At 36.1% G+C, this 21,663-nt stretch overlaps 1 protein-coding gene across 1 annotated transcript in view; it reads left to right on the forward strand.

Annotated features, from left to right (window-relative positions):
* Positions 1-13,474, forward strand: part of garnl3 (GTPase activating Rap/RanGAP domain like 3) — a 72,013-nt gene extending 58,539 nt beyond the window's left edge. The window contains 9 exon segments of the mRNA XM_067406568.1: positions 95-288; positions 428-586; positions 992-1,058; positions 1,134-1,241; positions 1,368-1,486; positions 2,366-2,501; positions 8,576-8,794; positions 9,339-9,456; positions 11,313-13,474. Of these exon segments, the coding sequence (XP_067262669.1) occupies positions 95-288; positions 428-586; positions 992-1,058; positions 1,134-1,241; positions 1,368-1,486; positions 2,366-2,501; positions 8,576-8,794; positions 9,339-9,456; positions 11,313-11,463 (1,271 nt within the window). The 3' untranslated portion in view covers positions 11,464-13,474.
* The last annotated feature ends 8,189 nt before the right edge of the window (positions 13,475-21,663 follow it).

The following is a 21,663-nucleotide window of genomic DNA, read 5'->3' on the forward strand; positions in this document are numbered from 1 at the left end:
TGTGGCCTGAAGCTGATAAAATGATTTCCAAGTTTGTCAAAATCAAGAATACACATTGCATACATTTGAAAGTAACAGAATTGTGTTTCCTCAGGCTGCCATCTCTACTCCATAAACACACATCATGGGGTAGAGCTTAGAATCGTTGCGGCGATAAGAAACAAGCTTCTTCTGATCACCAGGAAACAGTCACGCCTCGATTGCCTCAGCTCTATTGCTACAGTCACAGGGACTACTGACTCCAATACATACGGGTAGGGCACGGATTCATCTCTCACACACACAAATGTCATGCATGGATGTCTGTTTTCATCATAAGTTAACTGGATTTATCTGTCATTTGTAGCTTATAGGAAAGATTCTTTCACAGACATTTGGCTACTTTTAAGCTCTCAACATTTCAGATGTTTGCTGTCGCTTGTCTTAGGAGATCTGTTTATGTGACTCCCCGGTGGTCATGGCTCTGGTTGATGGCCCAACAGGAGAGAATGACCACATGATCTGTGTGGCCTACAGACATCAGTTTGACTTGATCAATGAGAGCACAGGAGATGCCTACAGACTACACCATGTAGATGCCAACCGGGTGAGAATACAAACATACATTACTGTTCAAATGTTTGGGTTGAGTTAAGAGGCAATCGCCAAAGGGTAAAGTCGCTGCAGCTGCCATTAGAGGCTCTGGTTCCCATAGAAGCAGTAAGACAAATGCAATTTTTTTGTCATGATTTGAGCGTTTACAAAAAAAAATTATGAGACAGTTGTTGTCAGATTTCATTAGAGATTTCAAATATGAAATCTGATCGAAAGCTTGACAAACAGCTTTTGAGAACTTTGTTTCCCCATTCAAAGAGATAGGAGCTACACTTGCATGCCCAAGAGGCGTTTCAAAGGTGGCCGCCGAGTGAAATGACTTTTCTTAAAGGGACTTTGGTAGTCTACATATTCATATACACAGTATACAGTATAACTTCACTTTTTTTTTTTTCAGGTGAACTTTGTTGCTGCCATAGATGTGTATGAAGATGGAGAGGCTGGACTACTTCTTTGCTATAACAGTTAGTGTCTATTAAAATGTCAGTGACTGTATCCGTGTAGTCAGATCCTCTAATGCTATACTTTTCTTCTAACAGATATTTGTGTATATAAGAAGGTGTGTCCGTTTAATGGAGCCACCCCTATGATTCAGCCCAACTCTTCAGACTTCCATTTCAGCTGGAACCAAATGCCCAACGCTATTGGTCAGTACCTTTAGGACCTGCATTCTTTATTATTACTACTTTATCCTCATTTCAACACTCATTTTGCATTTGCTTTAGTGGAAATAATTGAGATATCTCCCTATTATTTCACTTCCTGTGTCACAGTGTGTGCGTTCCCATATATCCTCGCATTCACCACTGACTCCATAGAGATCCGGCTAGTTGTTAATGGCAACCTAGTATATACAGCTGTCGTTCCAGAATTGCAACTGACTGCGTCCAGAGTAAGTGTTCAAGCCATAAGGTTTTCATTTTAAATACATTATACAGCTGTATATATATCAACAGGTATACAGTATATACAGTGGGGTCCAAAAGTATATTTTATTTATTTGTGTAGTCTTAGATCATATTTAACATCTGGGATTTAAAATCTAATGTAGATCTGCAAATAAACCATTTAAAAAAAATAATAATAATAATAATAATAATAAATACTTAAGATGTACTGATAAAATAATTAGAAAAAAATGTGCTGTTGAACCATTTTGGACCCCACTGAATGTGATTTATGTATTTATTTGTTATATGACGCTTGTCTTTTTATTACAGTGTGTAACTCTACACTCTTTATACATTACTGTTTAAACATTTTGGGTCTGTAAGATTTTTGTAATGTTTTTGAAAAATGACTCATGCTCACCAAGGCTGCATTTATTTGATCACAAATACAGTGAAATATTTGTATTAATTTTAATATTATATAATAATGTTATCATTTAAAATAACTGTTTTCTATTTTCATATATTTTAAAATGTAAATGTTATGGCAAATTTATCATTATCAATGTTGAGAACAGTTGTGCTGCTTAGTATTTTTGTGGAAACTGTGATATTTTCAGAATTCTTTGATAGAGTTCAAAAGAACAGCAATTTTTGTAACAGTTTAAAAGTCTTTACTGTAATTTAATAAATCTTAATGACCCCAAACTTTTGAACAGTAGTGTACACTAATAATAATAAAAAAAAAAAAATGCAATGAATAATTCTTAACAGAAAATATATTGATGACAGTGTCAATTCTTTTATACAATTAATGCATTCCTGTCACTCACATTTCTCACTGTTTTATCTTGTTATTTCTTCCTCTCTTTTTTCGACAGTCTGATATCTATTTCATCTCATCAGCACCTATAAACTCTGCCTCTAACTGTAGCTCCAGAGACACTAGTTCCCAGAGTTCCCCTCAGACTCCCACCGGCTATGAGATGCCTGTCTTCCCTTCACCGCTTGGAGATGGTACGCTTCTGATCTTGAAGAAACATGTACACAATTTACTTTAATTTTCTTATAGGGTTAGTTCACCCAACAAAAAAAAAAATTCATTATTTACTCACCCTTATGTTGTTCCAAACCTGCATGAGTTTATTTCTTCTGTTGAACAACAAAGAAGTTATTTTTAAGAATGCTGGTAACCAAACAGTTGACGGTAGCCATTGACTCAATGGCTACAGTCAACTCTCTGGTTCCCAATATTCTTCAAAATATCTTATTAGTAGTTCAGCAGAAGAAAAATTTTACAGGTTTGGAACATAATGGTGAAACTTTTGGGGGGGTGAACTAACACACTTTAAACTGAATTCCCCTCGCTACAGAACTTAGGTATTTGTGTTTAGGATTTGAGAGAGTGTCATACTGGGCAAATTCACCCATTGCCATTGTATATGATATGTTGCTTTTTTTGCTGTTATAGGGTAACGAGTTACGTACATGCGAGTCATCTAACTGTCTTTGTGTATTGTCTTATGGTGTTTTTGTCTTTTAACCTATGTGTGGGTTGGGTTGATATATTGCTCTTTTCCATCCCTGGTCCAGATTGTATTCGGATCCCCTACGGCACCAAGCTATCCCTCTACATGTCTAAAGACTCTGAAGGTACTGCAGGCACTTCTGTTGCCTACATTTCCCATGCTGCCTCACTAATGCACGTTACCATGGAGACTTACCATGTCTATTATTCAATTAACAAACGCATGCAGACGGTGTTGAGTGAAATAGTGTGCAGCTAACTTAATGTGTCCCTTCCTTCTTGCAGTCTCACAGAAAGAATAACAAAGACAGATAGAGAAATGGTGGCATGAGGAGTCTTTGGGGAAAAACAGAACAGTGGAGAAAAACTGAAGTGAATGAGATGGAGAGATGACAGAGGAAATCAATAGACAGAAAGAGACAGATACATAGAGGCAGACAGAGACTTTAGGGAAATGGGACACATTTGCTGCAGCATGAGTTACAGATCGCTGTGTCACCATGGATACTTTTGTCAGAGCCCCTCTTCCCTTCATGCGCACGCACAGTTTGGACGGCCCTCCAGAGCTTAGCGCTTCTGTCTACACACGCAGCATGAAGAGGGCCGTCAAGGGGCTGTGACAAAATCCACATCCTGGTGTTTTTAAACATCCAGCCAGTTGTCTGTGGCTGCCATTTTTGCACCATGGGAAATAGACTGATATCATAGCAGTACTTATCTCATCATAATGTTCACATGGATACAACAGCATTGTGTTGCAGCCTACACATTTTGGCAACACTTTACATTAAGGTTCAATTTGTCAACATTAGTTAATGCATTTGGTATCATGAAGTAAAACATGAAAATTACTTAGAATGTATTAATCTGTTAATTTCTACATTTCATGCTGTATAAATTATCATTCATGTATTATGAACAAACATGAATTATCAATTAACAATACTATATTTATAAATTAACATTAATCTGGATTAATAAATGCTATTAAAAATTACTCTTCATTGTAGATAATGCATTAGCTAATTTGGTGAATTTAACTATAAAATGTTATCATTTCTTGTTGTATGTTTTTGTTTTCTATCAATTTGCATACAACAAAATTGATATAACATTATAGTTGTGGTCGTTAAGATGTTTTAAATGTTTCTGAAAGTCTTTTGCTTAGCAAGGCTGCAACCCCTTCAGCCGTGACTTATTCACGATACAGCACTAGCCTCGGGTACCTTTTTGCTTCTATAAAACTGTTACCACACAATACAAATATTAAAGCCAAAAATATGTATCAATGCAACTTTCATGAAGTAAACTTTCACTAAGCCTTCCTTCCGCTGGAAAAAATAGTCCCTGACTGTGAACAGCAACAGAAGTTACATTATTACACCATTAGATGGCAGCAAAGACTGTCTTTATGAGTGAGTCAGTCAGTAGCGAAGACTTTTACATTGTAAAGAATGAATTGTTGTGAACACGGAACAAGACACAACTGACAAATGCTTTGACTAGCGCTGTCAGTCATGGGAAAACCCCTTAACTGTTAAAAGGACAAGATAATACATCCGACATTTAAACTGATTTATTATGAACAAAGCACTGACCTGAAAGAAAATGCTAAATCTGAATGCAAGTAATAAACTCGCTCACTCGATCTCTTTCTCACAATACTATTCTACATAATACAGTAAGCTTCAATGAACGATATCAATTGAAAACATACAGTTTACGTTGCTAAGAGTGGTTGCAGCACTCGTTGGGTGAAGCGGTCATAGCCGTGTTTTATCGTGAATAAAACACAGCTGTTGACGAATGAGAATCAAGGACAGGAACTGTTTTATATATATGTGTATGCATACATATTATGTATCGTGCTGTCCCATGGAGCAAAGATGTCTGTGGAATACTTTCAGTGTATTCCAGACATGCGAATGGATTTATAATGAAATAGTCCTGTGTTTGATTATGACTCTCTAATTATTCTAAATTAACTTAAAGGGGAAGCATCCTTCCTCACCTGGAAATCTGTATATGCTGTCATGTCTCTAACCCGATCCTTGCTCTTTTATCTAACATGTCCTCAGTTTTCAATATTCTTGCTTGTTGCTACTAAATATGTGTGAATTTTTATTTTCTCCAAATCAACATGTCTGTGACAAATATCCAAAGTATAGTTTAAAAAAAGTTTAAAAAGATTAACAAAAAAAGTGAATGCAGTATTCAAGAGAGCAATCATGCTTATGCACTATTACCAGTATCAGTCATATGCATAAGCAATTACATAGCATGTACAATATTTCGATTTTTCTTATTGAAACATCTTAGCCAGATAAAATTAGCATGTTTTAGATAAAAGTAGCAAGTGTTTTAGATTTTTATTGTGTTGTTTCTTTATTATAAAGCTGCTTCTGGCAGCATATATATTTTTGTTGTTGTTGTTTGTTTATTCTTTTTTCATTGAGACACCGGTGAAGGTAACATTTTTTATATTGATATATTAACCATTTTGTTGCAGTGGCCTATCAGTTAGTGCCATTCCATCATTTCCTGCTCTCACTCTACCAAAAGTTTCCCAAAACCAAGTGATTTTTACATGGAATTGTTCATTAATATAGGCAGACAGCCAGCACTGATCAAGTGGCTTCCCTTTTAAACACCTGCCTTTCCCATGTGGTTGTCCTTGTTTCTGAGGAACAGGAATTAGAGACTCGTTTTCTCAACCACTCTTGATGTCAAGTCATTGTTTTACAAGACTGAGTCAAGACAATGGGCCCTATTTTAATGATCTAAACGCAAAGTGTAAAGCGCACGGCGCAGGTGCACTCAGGGCGTGTCCAAATCCACTTTTACTATATTCTTTTACACTGTAATCCTTTTGTTTTTAATATTTGGCATGTTTGTGTGATGTGCATCCCTGTGTGTAATAAGCAAAGTCAACGCGCACTGTGGACTCGCCCAGAGGTGCAGTTTCTACCAACGCGCTCTAACAAAAAAAATATTGCGCCATTGACTTTAGACTTTAGACCAGGTTTGAGTTGGTCTATGGTGCAGTCTATTTTCAGCTCCTTAAAATAGCAATGCGCCGGAACACCTCTTTTTAGACCAGCACACCCATGGGTGCACTAACTGGCGCAAATGCGTTTACTAATTTAAGGATGTGGCGCTGAACGGGAAAACGCAAACGGCGCCGGACGCAAACTAGCAAACACACTTGCGCTGCGCCTTGCGCCTGGTGTATTATAGGGCCCTTAATGTCAAGTCTTAAGTCTAGTGGATAGAAAAGATGAGAATCAAGTGTAGTGCTGTACATTTACCCTATAGATATCTACTGTAAAAGCATCATTGTAAATATGCTTTTTTTTTCATGCTAATCGACAGCATTAAAACAAAAATCAATAATGTAACCAGTCAGACTTTTATTGCAGCTGACAATGAAATTTCCCAGAAATCATATTCCTATTCTGAACCATTAGGCGTTATTTTGTATATCAGGTTAAACTTACTGTTTTACTGCATCTGGCTCAGAATGTTTGAGACAGTAGACAAATTTTAACACATAAGATTAGGCTCAATGTACCCAAAAAGCAACAATGTCAGTCTGTGAATAAATAACTCAACCGGAGTCATCAGATCAAGTCTGAGTTGAGTCACAAGTAATTGCAATGACGACTAAAAACAGACTCCAGTCTGACTCACGTCCAAGTCATGAGTCTAAAGCCCACTTTGGAGAGGGGAAAAATACTCTAAATAACACTTTGTCCTAACCAGACGTGACGTGATAAGGTTCCTGATATAAGTAATTTGTCTGTCTGAACCATGGTCTGAACGTGAAAACGCAGCGTGACAGTACATAGCTGATGTTCAGTTTATAGCAATGTATGACATTTCACAAAAGGCAGGACTACACAACAGTACAGCGCAAAAATAGACATGAAATAGTTCCGCGTGTTGCAATACATATGGGTCGTGTGTGTGTGTTCAAAAGTTTAGAGTCAGTAAGATATTTTTTAAAAAGAAATAAATACTTTTATTCATCAAGGATACATTAAATTGATCAAATGTGAGTAAAGACATTCATAATCTTCTATTTCAAATCTTATTTGAAATAAGATTTCTATTTTTAAAAACATTCTTTAGAACGTTCTATTTATCAAAGAATCCTGAAACACAGTTTACACAAAAAATATTAAGCAGCTGTTTTCAACAGAATAAAAAGTAATGTTTCTTGAGCACCAAATCATCTATTAGAATTTTTTTTCTGAAGGATCATGTGACACTGAAGACTGGAGTAATGATGCTGAAATTTCAACTTTGCCATCACAGGAATAAATTATATTTTAAGGCGAGACACCCCAGGTGAATAGGGTAAAAACAATAACTAATAGATATCACCATACTACCCCATGTGATTGATTACATTAAAAATTGCAAAAAAATTTTGTATTACAAGTTTTCTAAAATGTTATGTTTAAATATGCAAATGAGGCATTATATAATTAAATATGCGCTAATTTGCATACATTTCTAGAACAAAAATCTGAATATTGGATGACGTCAGGTTCAAAATTCTCATTTAATGTTTTGGACATATTAAATTCAAAGGTTTTTACCGAGAGAATTTTGGATATCTCTTTTTATCACTCCATAAATCAGAAAATACTGTCAACAGCCAGAAAAAAATATATTTTCACCAGTTTTTTTAGGAATAAAATGTATAAAATCAGGCTAATTATATATCAACAAATCCCTCTGTAAAAACCTTCAGAATATAGGTGGAAATAAAACTGTAAAGTTTGGTGTATATAAATTTGCTGAAGTGGAGATTTCTGATCAGAGCAGGAGAAAAAACTCATTTTGAGAAAATGGCCTTTAAAGATATTTACTGTAATTGGAATCTATAGACACAAATAGATAAAGTGCTATAAAATATACACTTAAAAGTATTTTGGATGTCTGAAAAAACACTTTATGAAAAGCCAAAAAGTGCAAAATCTCAAAATTGACAGGTGCCTGAAAAAACAATGGTTTTGCCTGTAGTGTCCCCCCTTAAAACATGAAATAGTAAACTGTTATTTTAAATTGTAATAATTTCACAATATTACTATGTTTACTGTTTTTTCATTAATTAAATGCAGTCTTGGTGAGCATAAGAGACTTCTTTCAAAAAACGTAAAAAATAATCTTACTGACCCCAAACATTTCAACGGTAGTGTGTGTTTACTAATAGACTGTTGTTTTTGAATTATATTAAAACTTCATTTTTAGTTATTCCACAGATGCATATTTAAAATAAGCTTACCTGTGGGTAGAAGAAACAGTTGTTTTCATTTGAGCTAATTAGGCTAATTACAGTAGCGTGGATCCAGCAGTGACTCTGACTGTATTTCTATGTATGTGTGTCTTAAGGCAATGTGTGCACATTATGTTTGTGCTGAGTAGATATTAATGTGCCTAACAGCTGCTCTGCTCCTAGACCGACCACTAACGCTGTGGCATCATTTATTCTAAAGTCTCATTTTTTAGCCTTCTCTCTTCTACCTCTTTCCAACCATTCCTTTCTTTCTTCAAGGTGAAGCTCCCTCAAAACACATCTATAAGATCCCATTGAGTAACCTAGTTGGACGGAGCATAGAGAGGCCCCTCAAGTCTCCATTGGTCAATAAAGTGCTAACGGCACCTGCCCCAAGTGTGATCGGCCCCGCTCCCATGATCGCGAGCACAACCTCCCTCTCGCTGTCTCGCATGGAGATCAAAGAGATCGCCAGCCGCACACGGAAAGAACTGCTGGGTGAGTGTCTCTGTATTTGTGAGCTCTTGAAATGAAAGCTATCATTATGTATGTGTGGCGCAGTGGGAGGCTGGCATGAAATGTACCGAATGAAATCTGCCACAGGATAAGTGCTGCTTTGAACGTGTTTTTAGGGTTGGACAATAAAGCTCCAAGTGGTGCAGCTCAGTACCATTTATTATTAACATTTTAATTGCATGTGATAAAAAAACTGCAATGATACTTATAGTTGATCTGTTGTAATGCTTGTTCTGCAGTCAAATTGAGATGAGACAGACATTTTTCATTATTAAGTGTTGGCGTGACACATTAGATAAGCTGCTAGATCTACTAGACTGCCACACTTCACACCCCACACACACACACACACACACACACACACACACACACACACACACACAAGAGTGACTAAGTAGACTATAGGAAGCGCTATTGCACCTCCTGCAGGTGCATCTTTAATGTCATCTTAAAAATTCTGCTTAAAATACGATAGCATAAGAATTCTTGTTTCTGAGTTTGTCTATAATCTCTGTACCTGTTGTAGGTTTAACTGAGGAACCCAGCAGTAAAGCAGACGGTAACTCAGTGAAACAGAGAAGAATGAGCAAGAAGAACAAGGAGGAAGAGCAGAGGAGAACAGCAGAGATTAGCACCACTGAACAGTAAGTGTGTGTGTGTGTGTGTGTGTGTGTGTGTGTGTGTGTGTGTGTGTGTGTGTGTGTGTGTGTGTGTGTGTGTGTGTGTGTGTGTGTTCGGTGGGTGGTAGGGCTGGCGAATACATATTGAAAATTTGGTAGCACTTTATTTTAGAGTCTTATTTCACATGTACATACTATATACTTGATGTAGTAATTACAGTAACTGGGTAATAACTAGGTACTGGTCCTGAAAACCTATAATCTTAACCCATGTAGTTACCTTATATTATTCAGTACTTTCTTGATAAGTTACACTGTAAGTACATTGAAAGTGCATATACTGTAAAATGAAGTGCAAATGAGTATTCATTATATAAATAGGTTGATTTATTCCATTGATTTATTCAATGAATTTGAATTCATGTACTGAAAAGTTATTTTATTTATAAACATCAGTATTTACTATGGAAGCTTGTTTCCGCCACGGAATAAAAAAATAAAGGTAATTGCAGCTTTTTATCTCACAATTCTGACTTTTTCTCACAATTACGAGTTTACATCTCGCAATTCTGACATTTTTCTTCTCAGAATTGCATGATATAAACACACAATTCAGAATTGCATAATATAAAGTCACATTTGCCTTTTATACCTCCGGTTTCACAAACAAGGCTTAAGCTAGTCCTAGACTAAAATGCATGTTTGAGCTGTTTTAACTGAAAGTAACTTGTACTGACAAATCTTAAAATATGTCAGTGCCATTGTTTTGTCTCAAGATGCACACCAGTTATGTTTTTTCTAGTAAAAATTTATAAAAGCTTTGAAAAAGTTTATAACTCACAATTTTGACTATTTCTTGCAATTGTTTATATTTCGCAATTCTGACATAACTCACATTTATATTTATTATAAATATTATTATTTTATTATTATATTATTTATTATATATGTTATATACATTATGACTGACATTTATATCCCTAAGAAAAGAAGTTAGAATTGCGCTATATGAACTCGCAATTGTGAGGAAAAAAGACAATCGTGAGATAAAAAGTCACAATTACCTTTTTTATGTTTTATTTAGTGGCGGAAACAAACTTCCATAATTTACTAACATATGCATTCAATTTTGGGGTCAGTAAGATTTTTTTAATGTTTAAAGTTCAATTTCAGTTCAATTCACATTTATTCGTATAAAGATTTTCACAATACATATTGTTTCAAAGCACCTTTGCAGAAAAAGTTATGTTAATCACAGGTGATAGTGTCAAAATAATGTTCATATGGAAAAAATGTACACAGTTCTGAGAGAGATCATGCAGTTAGTTAAGAAGCCTGCATTTTATTTTTCTTTAAACTAAAGTAAAAACCGTAATATTATTACAATTGAAAATATCTCTTTTCTATTGTAATATATTTTAAAATGCATATTTTCCTGTGATGGCAAAGCTGAATTTTCAGCGGCCATTATTTCAGTCTTCAGTGTCACATGATCTTTCAGAAAACATTCTAATATGCTGATTTCTCAAGAAACTTTTTTACCAAAAAGTTGTGCTGCCTTATATTTTTGTGAAAACTGTGATGCATTTTTTCTCCAGGATTCTTTGATAATTAGAAAGTTTAAAAAAATAATAATATTTGAAATAGAAATCTTTTGTAATATTATAAATATCTTTATGATCACTTTTGATAAATTTAATGCATCCTTGATTAATAAAAATATTAATTTCTTTCGAAATAAAAATCTTACTAATCCTAACCTTTTGAACAGGAGTAGATATTCCATAATTTTTAGCTATATGCAGCTTTAAGCATTTTTTCTGCATATTAGATGCAAGTAGAGCAATGATGTGTACTGACTATGAGATATCTTCAACCAGAGTGGGAATGGAGTCTGTAGAGGGAGAAACTGACATCCAGCGGCTTTGCTCATCTGGCTCTGAGGTGGAGCCACGAGATGATAGCCCACCCACGGCCAGCCCTTTTACCTTATCCACATCTTTCGAGGAGGATATTTTGGACCTTAAGTGATGACAATCACAGTCTGTGGATCTAAAGTGCACCTCTCACCTTACACATCCTCTTACCTTTTACTTTATATCATCCTTTTTATCATGTTACATTGAATTTTGTTTTTTCTTCAGTCTGCCCACTCATTTCTGTGTGCAAATGAATCCCCAGAGCTTTAAACTTGAAGGAGTTTACAGTATGGTGATGTCAAAATTCACTCCTAGTGGATGTGTGCGTGTGTGTGTGTGCGTGTGTGTGTGTGCGCGTGCGTATGATCCTGTGTTTACTCTATAAGAAAGATAGGAATACAACTAGAAAATCTGATTATCAGCGATCATTTCAGAATATTGCTGAAAGAAAAACTGACCAAAAATGTTGAAAACGCCCAAGAATCTGAGTTAGCCAGTGTTCGATTTAGTGTCTATGACTGACGAGACACATTCTCCATCAGCTTTGGGACAAATTTGTAGCTTTGTAGCAAACCTGAAGCCATATGAACAGAAATAGAATGTTTAAACAATTTTGGCATGAAAGGTTTGAGCCAAAATCTAAGGTCAAGACAAAATAATATTACTTTTCACTCTAAGACCTGAATGTAAGATTGACGCTCCTAAAAACAATGACACCTATTTTTTAACTCCTTATTTTGTGTTTTTAAATGTTTTCTATGTTTGTGATTTGTACATTGTGTGATTATTTCAAAGTTGTAAAAAAACTCTATATGCATCACGGACCAGATGCACATGAACATACAAATGTAAACATACATATATATATATATATATATTAGTATATATATATCTTTCTAGTTCTGTTGTATTATGGAGAAAATAAAACTCACTTCTTGTGTATATCAATATTATGATCTAACCTGCCTTCACCCATACCATGCTTTTAAACCCTGACATTCAAACCCTTGGCAGAAACGGCAGGAGTCTCCCACAAGTGCCATTTTCTACTGCACCCGTCAACCACTAGCGCCCTCTATCAGACTGACCATGAATTGCATATGTCATGAGGCAGAAACAAACAAAAATCATTAAAGAACACAGTTTGGTAACTACAGCTGATAAAATTTGCAGCGGTTTATAATGCTAACAGTATAAGCTTCGATCCACCAACGTCCGCATTTACAGGTACACAGTCAAACACATTTTTAAAGTGCTGTTGCTACTTCAAAAGGGCTCTGGATCACCTGCATGCCTCCCTTCAATCCTACTACAAAATAAAAGGGATTTGATGTATTAATGTTTTAGAATTAGGATGTATTATCTTTATATTTCTAATGGATTTGGTAAAAATTCAAAAATAAATAAATAAATAAATAAAACTCTAGGAATTCAAGCCAGGGTCAACAAAACTAGAAAACAATACAAAAATCTGAAACATTATTTTTGCTGTCTAATAAGAGAATGAGAATACTGATCCTGCTGTTTACAGTTCAAACTCAGAATGTCATCAAAGTGACACCAGAACAAGAGCCTCAGGAACAGCACAAGAAGAGGAGTAAGTAATAAAGTATTAAATTGCTTAGCTGAATGCATGCCCCCCCCAGCCCCTCCACCACTCTCGACCTTTCTTCATCTGAATGTGAACCACTCAACACTAGTAGCAGTCTGGAATAAAAAGGGAAAACTTTGGAATATTTTTGTAAATGAAAAGTTTTACATATTATTTATTTGCTATATTAGTTGTTCTTTGAGGGGAATGGGTAAGCCAGAGACTGAAGGAATATATTTTTCTGTTTTTTTTTTTGTTTTTTTTGTTTTTTGGCATACTGTCTATTGTCTCCCTCTGTTCAATCTCCTGTTTTTGCAGTGGTTTTGTATCTATATCAATATTAACTGTTTAGACTGTTGCAGAAACTCTGTGATATCGGAAATTATATAAAAAAAAATGAATAAAAAAACACCAAGTGTCTTAAAATATTGTATTGCCATTGTTTTTAATGCCAAGTACTACTTGTAAATGTTTGTGTTTCAAATGTGGCCTCAAAAATATTATTATTATAGCATTTATTTGAAAAAGTGCTGTAGCCCACTGCTGTAGTTAATATTGTTCATTGATATGAAATAAATATTTATGAAATTTGACCATGCAGTTTGTGTTTCAACGAGTGTAAGCAGACTATAGACATGCTTAAACATTTAGAACATATATTGACATATCGTATAGGAAATAGCTTTTTTTTTTTTTTTGGTTTCCCAATATTGAACTGTTTGCTTTTCCACTGAAACAAAGATACACCTGCCACCACTATGATACATAGTCATGCTATCTAGGCGGCTGCAGCTTAATGGGTTTTCAAGACAGTCTGCAGAGACCGAGTTCCCAATTTAGGATAACCTGTAGTAATTTAAATAAGTGGTTGTACGACCTTATTTTGCTGTGGAAAGAAATTGCTGGTATTGTCATGGTTCCTTGTGTTTTTTTTTTTTTTTATTGCAATATTAACAAACAGAACAAGTTGGTACATGTAAAAAAATAACAATATTTCAAAAATTAGAGAAGAGAATAAGAAGAAGAAAAAAAAGAAAAAAAAAAGAGGGCAAATAGATAAATATATTAAGGAAGAATATTAAACATGGTACAAATTCTGGATGTTTTCATTGCTTTCTTGTTAACAGAGGTTGAAATTGTATTTAAATACATCTTCAATTCTTGTTTGAAAAAGTTAAAGTGGGGTTTACTTTTCATGTATTTACACTTATGGATATAAAACTTTCCAATAAATAAAAGAAGGTTTATACAAAAACTTGCATTAAGTAGATTCTTGTCTTTAACATAAAACCCAAAAAGAATGTGTCTATATGATAAAGAAAAGTTACAAAAAACATTTTGGACAATCAGAGCATCAATATTATTCCAGAAAGACAAAGTAAAGGGACAATCCCAAAACAAATGATCAACAGTTTCAGTGAAGGCTTCACAAAAAGAGCAGGATGTATCAATGTCACTTCTAAATTTCTGTAAAAAGTACTTAACTGGATAAAATCTTTGAATAATTTTATAGGATATTTCTTTAACTTTGTTTGTTAGAAAGAATTTCTGAGGGAGTGACCAAACATACGACCACTTAATATCATCAAAAAGGTTATTCCAATAAGAAATGGAGGAAGGAATAGAAGTGACGATGTCCAAAAATAATGACCTGATTTTGTAATTAGATTTATGCCCTGAAAAACAAATAGACCCAACCACAGTGGATTCAGGGCTAGGGGGACAAACAGAAATCACTGTGGCACTATTATTGTTTCTAAACAGCATACAGATTTCTAAAGAGATGGCTTTGAAAACTATATTAAATTCTTTACTAGATACTGGGAATTGATATCTTGAAATAAAATCAGAATAACTAAATAAATTACCATCACTATCAAACAGCTGGTTTACTAACATCACTCCATTAGTGAACCAATTTTCAAGGAACAAAGATTTCCTCTTATGTAGAATATTACAGTTGTTCCAAATAAAAAAATTGTGTGGCGAGAAGTTATGCTTGTAAATAAGTCTCCAGGCCAGAAGCATTTGCTGATGATAATTGGAAAGTTTGATAGGAAGTTTACTAACAGAATAATTGCACATTAAAAGGAAATGTATACCTCCTAATTGAGAAAAGACATATCTTGGGATTATACTCCAAATAGAAGATTGATTGTGAAGGAAACGTTTAAGCCAATTAATCTTTAAGGTATTGTTAAGAGAATCAAAATCAATGAAATTTAAGCCGCCTTTATTATAAGAGTTCAAAATGACTGATTTTCTAATATAATGAGTTTTATTTTTCCAAAGAAATTTTAGTAACATTACATCAATCAACTTGCAAGTAGATTTATCCACAAATAAAGACTGAGCAGCGTAGGATAACCGGGAGATCCCTTCTGCTTTAGTAAGAAGAGTTCTGCCTTTCAAAGATAGATCTCTTAACAACCAAACGTTAAATTTTTTTTGCGTTTTCTCCAAAACTGGACTAAAATTCATCTGACATCTTAGTTTAGTATCTTTTATTATTTTGATTCCTAAATATGTAACACTATCTTTGATGGGAATGTTACAGATAGAGGATGCAGCACATTTTTTAATCGGGAGTAACTCACATTTATTAATATTAAGCAAAAGGCCAGATGCATTAGAGAAAGACTGAAGAGAGGTTAAAGCAATGGGGATCTGAGAGATATCTCTTAGAAACAACGCTGTATCATCTGCCAGTTGGCTGGTTCCTTGTGTTTGTGATCTCCAAAAATGCTGTCAACATTAAAGGACAGTTATGTTTAACACTGACCTATAGGTGGTAGTGTTGTTGAATCAAACTGTTGGGCCATGCAAAGCAAAACCACATACAAGCAAAATTTTCATGAAATAATAGGCCTAAATGAATAATTATTAAAACATCAATGACGTCATAATGTGCATCAAATTACATCATTAAATATGTAAATATAATGCAAATTGACCGCTTTATTAAGAAATTGACAAAGGCACAGTTTTTGTTTTAAATTTGTGCAAAAAGGTTGGTAACTTTTATTCCTATACTGAATGCATCTCAATTTTTGGAGTGGATACCTCACCTAGAGTTGGGGTTTTAAATGTATTTCACCTAAACTATTTGGTTAATTCATATTGTAGTTACTGAGTATCAAATTGTGAAATGCCCAAATCATCCATTGGAGGATTGGAGCTTCTAATGTTAAATGTATCTATTTTTGGATTAGACGAATCCTTATTAGATCAGCTTCATTATAAAATTAAAGCTGCAAGCACCGATGAAACAGCCCTCGCACCTGGGCTCACCGCCACCCGTTGGCCTTAGGAAAACAGTGAACAGTGGGTGACATGCATGTAAGCGAGGAAAAACGAGAATTTTGGCAAAGTTATTTCAAAGTGCCAGGTCAGACCTTCAGAGGGTTTACCCTATGAGCTTCGAAGGGATGAAGGGTGTAGGGGTAAAAAAAAAACCTGTTCTTTTGGAACGCACTTCAGCGTCATCTTAACGAGACAATCAAGGAGGTTAGATTGTGCAAGCTGCGCCTTTTGTTTAACGTTATTATTTATTTATTTATTTTAGGTTTACCGCATGTAGGCTACATTGAATCTATGTATTTGAAACATTTGAATGGACTGATAAATGAGCTGTAAAGTATTTTTTTTAAGTACAATGTCATTTTGACCATAATAATGTACCAAATCTAACTCGTATATTACAGAAGTACAGAAAAATATTATACTACATACCTGTATAGTTAAAATCCGAACTCCTAACCTCCTGTACCCATTCTGTGACGTCAAACAACTTCCCTGTGCAAAGGATCATGGGGGCCCGAAGTGTCCATCAGTTGTTCCCTTCGAAATCCTTCATTCCGAAGGTCCCTTTGAAGTGGCCAGTTTTGAGCACTTTGGTTTGGAACGACCCTTCAATATGGCGGCCATGATTATTTTCACTCCGAAGTGCCCTTCAGAGGGCGATATATCCCGTTTGGAACGCACCGATTGTATGCCTGAGTTACAATAACTTCCTGTTTCGTAGCGTTAATTGCCTCTGACCTAAAAAAGGGCGGGACGGGAGGGGCTGTGCGCGCGCGACTATGTGAGACAGACGCGTGAGTGAGAGACGCAGGGAAATGAAATGCAGCTGAATGTTTGTTCTATGAAAGACAGATTGACAAAGACGAAGGACATTTAATCTATAATTTTATTTTAGTTAGTTTTGCCAAACACACATTACAGTTTTGGTGAGTTATCGTTTTTTTGTAATGCCTCGTTTTTATTTTTATTTCAGTTAACGACGATGTTTTTTCCCACCTAGTTTTCGTTTTTTCGTTCGTTTTCGTTCACAATTATAACCTTACCTTTCCGACAACGTTAAGTCGTCTCACCCGACAACCGCGACAATCTCCTTCTAGTGCCGCTCATGCAGGCTCAGCTCAGGTGCCGGTCGCGTGCAGCGCTGCAGCCACGTAAACAGAGTTTGCCCTTCCCCTACTGACTTTCACTTTCGGACGGGTGCCCGAATATGGAAGTGAATGGAAGTGAATTTTTTTTTTTTTTTATCTAGGCCTACGTGAAATTCTGCATCCATTGTACGATTTTTTATTTATTTTTTTCCACCTCGGAAGGGCAACGTGAGTCGAGAAGGGCATGTGGGCAGATGCCCGGGCAACCTGAGCAACCCCCTGTGCACGTCCCTGCTTTCATGGTGAAACATCAGACTTTGTCAGGCCGCCACGAACACGCCCTTCAGCGAAAATCAAGATCTTTGCAATTTAACATCACAAAGGCCTTAAGATTAGACTGACCATTTATGATGTGGTTCTGGTTAAATTTCTATGAGTTAATCACAGTGTAAAACAGGTCATTTCCTGTTGCCTGCAGGTGGCGCTATGACTGTCACTGAATATTGCCATGTAGACGTGTTCAGGCAATTTTGCTACACCTAATTCTGAAACCCATATCAGACGTAAATTTTCACCACTTCTGATGAGTGTGCAAAGTTTCATAAGTTTTCAAGCATGTTTAGGCCCTCAAAAATGTGATTCATTTCAGAGAAGAAGAATAATTGACTGAGCAATTACAATAGGGTACTCACACCATCAGTGCTCGGGCCCTAATTATTCATAATTACTAGCTGTAACTTTTCTTTCTAAATTTAAGTTGGACATCTCTTCACAATGCATATTCTGTAACTCTATAACCTTGAAACAATATCGCACAAGAAAGCCACTCAAACTGTTCTATTGATGAAAATAATTATGGTTTCATTATGGGTTACCCCCTGAAGATCTTATTTTTTTATTTTTTTTAAGGAGCTACTTGAGGGTGAGTAATTAATGTCAGAATTTTCATTTTTGGGTGAACTAACCCTTTTCAGGTCATTGACAATCCCACTGACAAGTAGACTGAACAATAAGCATGTCCTAGCCAGGTTCGTCACTTGTTGGGATCCCCTTAAAACATTTCCTTTGTCGTCTGTGCTATTTGCATCACGTTTCTGTATGTGGTTGCATTGTGAATATTTGCTGTGCGTTTATGTATTTGGATGTGTTGTGATTATATGCAGTACATGTGTTGTCAAAAAAAAAATTTTTTTTTTCTTTTTTCTTAATTTGCTGTTGTTTTTTTATTTTTACTTATGTTTTCTTCAGCTGCAGCGCATTGAGCTCTGTCGGCCCCCGTAATAGGAGAGATTCTCGCATACAACCATCGATAAGTGACACACGTGGTTGTGTTCTTGGCAAATTTCTGGTGAGTTTCCGAAACGTAAGGAGAAGAAGATACAACCTAATTGGCCATTGGTCCATCCCTTAGGATGTTTCACAAAATTGACAAATCAGATAGAGCTTTCGTCGTAAATATTAATGTTCGTCCTACCAGCTGTTTTGGAAATTTGCTCGCTGCTGGAATTTCTGCTTATGATCATCAGGTAGGCTATGTAATAGATTAATACTGTCAAATGTTTGCATAGTTTTGAATCGTGGCTTGACTAATAATGAGCCAGAAACAACTGCGTTCACACTTGTCATGTTTGGTTCGATTAAAACGAACCCTGGTGCGATTGCTCGGATAGTGCGGTTCATTTGAACATATGTGAACGCTGCCATCCGAACCCTGGTGCGCACCAAACAAGCGGACCGAGACCGCTGAAAAGATGGGTCTCGGTCCGCTTCCAAACGAACTCTGGTGCGGTTCGAATATATGAACGCAACACGGACCAAAGACATGTAACCGAACCAAAAACAGGAAGACGAGACCCTAAAAAGGACAGAATCCTCACGCATATGTCGGTTTTTCTTGTCATCGTCGCGAGTTTGCCCATGACAGGTATCAGACCTATGCATCAGACGCGCGTCTCCATGCAGCAGATCATTTGTGTGTGTGACGGAGGGATTCCCGCCGGGGTTTTGACTACTTTACACATTTTATAAGCTCTTCACGAGTTCCCAGCTGGCCAAAATACCATCACATGCAGGCTACGCACACACAACGAGCGCATTTACCTCAGCAAACAGCATTGTTTTGGATGTTCGGTAAGTTCCGTCTCAAAATAGGCAATACGTCATAAAATCCGACCAATCACGTTGTGAATGTATCCCTATGCCTTTAGGTTCGGTATCTTTTGGTTCGGTGATAAAATTGCCAATCTGAACGCTAACCGGACCAGGACTAAATGTTTTTCTTCTTTGGTCCGGACCAAATTAACCAAACGAACCAAACTACAATCTGAACGCACCCTGAGTCTAACTTTTTTGTCCTTGTGCTTCAGGGCTGTCCAGAATGTTTTGTCTATGTTAAACCCAGGGCCATCACCAGAACATAGGGGGGATATTCATCCATTCTGCACAGTCATCCAGAGCCGATCGAAGCACAACCAAAACTTATGCAAAATGCATAGGCCTATGCATTTTTTTACATAAGTTACATAAGTAGCATCCCAAATTACACACTATGCACTTAGTGCATATCCTATGTTCTATTCACTATGTTCTCATCCGTGTAGTGTGTGAATTTTATAAGGTTATTTTGTCATTTAACATCGGAGTCTGACAGCCCCTCTCCCTCCAATACGTAATTAAAGGATTAGTTCACTTTGAAATGAAAATAAGCCCAAGCTTTACTCACCCTTAAGCCATCCTAGGTGTATATGACTTTCTTCTTTCTGATGAACATAATTGCAGAAATATTAATAAATATCCTGACACATCGGAGCTATATAATGGCAGTGATAGGGTTCAATGAGTATGAGCTGAACAAAGTGCTTCAATCCACATCCATCCATTATAAATATGTGCTCCACATGGCTCTGGAGTGTTAATAAAGGCCTTCTGAAGCTAAAAAATGCATTTGCTTAAAATAAATATCCATATTTAACAAGTTATGAAGTCAAATATTGAGCTTCCACCATACCGCCTTCAGTATACAATTGAACCCTATCACTGCCATAAAGCTTGGATGCATCAGGATATTTATTAATATTTCTCAGATTGTCTTCGTCAGAAAGAAGAAAGTCATATACACCTAGGATGGCTTGAGGGTGAGTAAAGCTTGGGCAAATTTCCTTTTCAGAGTGAACTAATCCTTTAAAGCTGCAACAGTTCAAGTGTCCAACATTCCACACTTTGTTTTTTTTTTTCATTAATTTAGTGCCATCCAGGCCACATTCCATCATCCAGGTATTTAAAATGCACTTTTTCTTTTTGGAATTTTCAGTGTGAACACACTACTTGCACTATTTATACTTAAAAACACCATAGAATAGTGCGTAATGTGAATTGGGACACACAGAATAATGAATATTCATATATGAGCACGGAGAAAATGACAACAAACTCCCAAGCACAGGGGAGAAATGCGAAAGCATATTTAAAAGGGCTAATAATACTTTAATTACATTTACGAGCACTACAGTCTCATTAAAAACAACACGTAGTTTAACACATAAAAGAATAAAGACATAGTTTAATTTTTGTCCATTCTCTAAGGCTGCATTCACACGGGGCGCCGGCGTTAACGCTTCTCGTTTACTTTGAATGGGGTGACGTCATGCGTTGCCGAACTGAATTGTGGGTTCCGTCGCGTCGCTTCACTCGCGTTGCAAGCGGCAGAAGTTGAAAATTTCTCAACTTTTCAAGCGCCAACGCAGGCGTCATCCAATCAGATCGCCCTATGCAAATACCCTAGAGCAGTCGCAGCCAACTGCGTTCGTGCAACACCGGAAAGTAATGTGATTGGCTGTAATCACTATAACGGGTGCGTCAGCACAAGCTTCAGACACGCCCTCCGTCAAGCGTTGACGCTGACGCCCCGTGTGAATGCAGCGTAAGTCTTTTGTTCATCAGAATAACCGTGTCATCGCATTCAGATACACGTATCAGCCCAGCAAACACAATAACGTTGTAAAAACGTTTTTTTCACGTTGTGAAAAGGTCGTGATAACGTTTTAATCGGACGTATTTAATACGACAGATGTCGGGTTTTTTTTACGTTATAAATACGTTTTTTTCACAACATTGCAGAAAAGTCTTTATAACGTTTTTATCACGTCTGAATGTCTCCTTGCAACGTTTTAAAAACGTACTTGACACGTCCAAACTAGTACTTCATATGCTGCCATCAAAATGTTTTTTTTAGTGTTATCTTTCCAGATAAAATGACTAAAACCATATAAAACAAATATATAAAACATAAATGTATAGTAAGATAAATACATTAAGTGGTGTATTTTATATT

Source organism: Chanodichthys erythropterus, chromosome 13 (genome assembly GCF_024489055.1).
Source record: "Chanodichthys erythropterus isolate Z2021 chromosome 13, ASM2448905v1, whole genome shotgun sequence".
Classification (NCBI taxonomy): Eukaryota; Metazoa; Chordata; class Actinopteri; order Cypriniformes; family Xenocyprididae; genus Chanodichthys; species Chanodichthys erythropterus.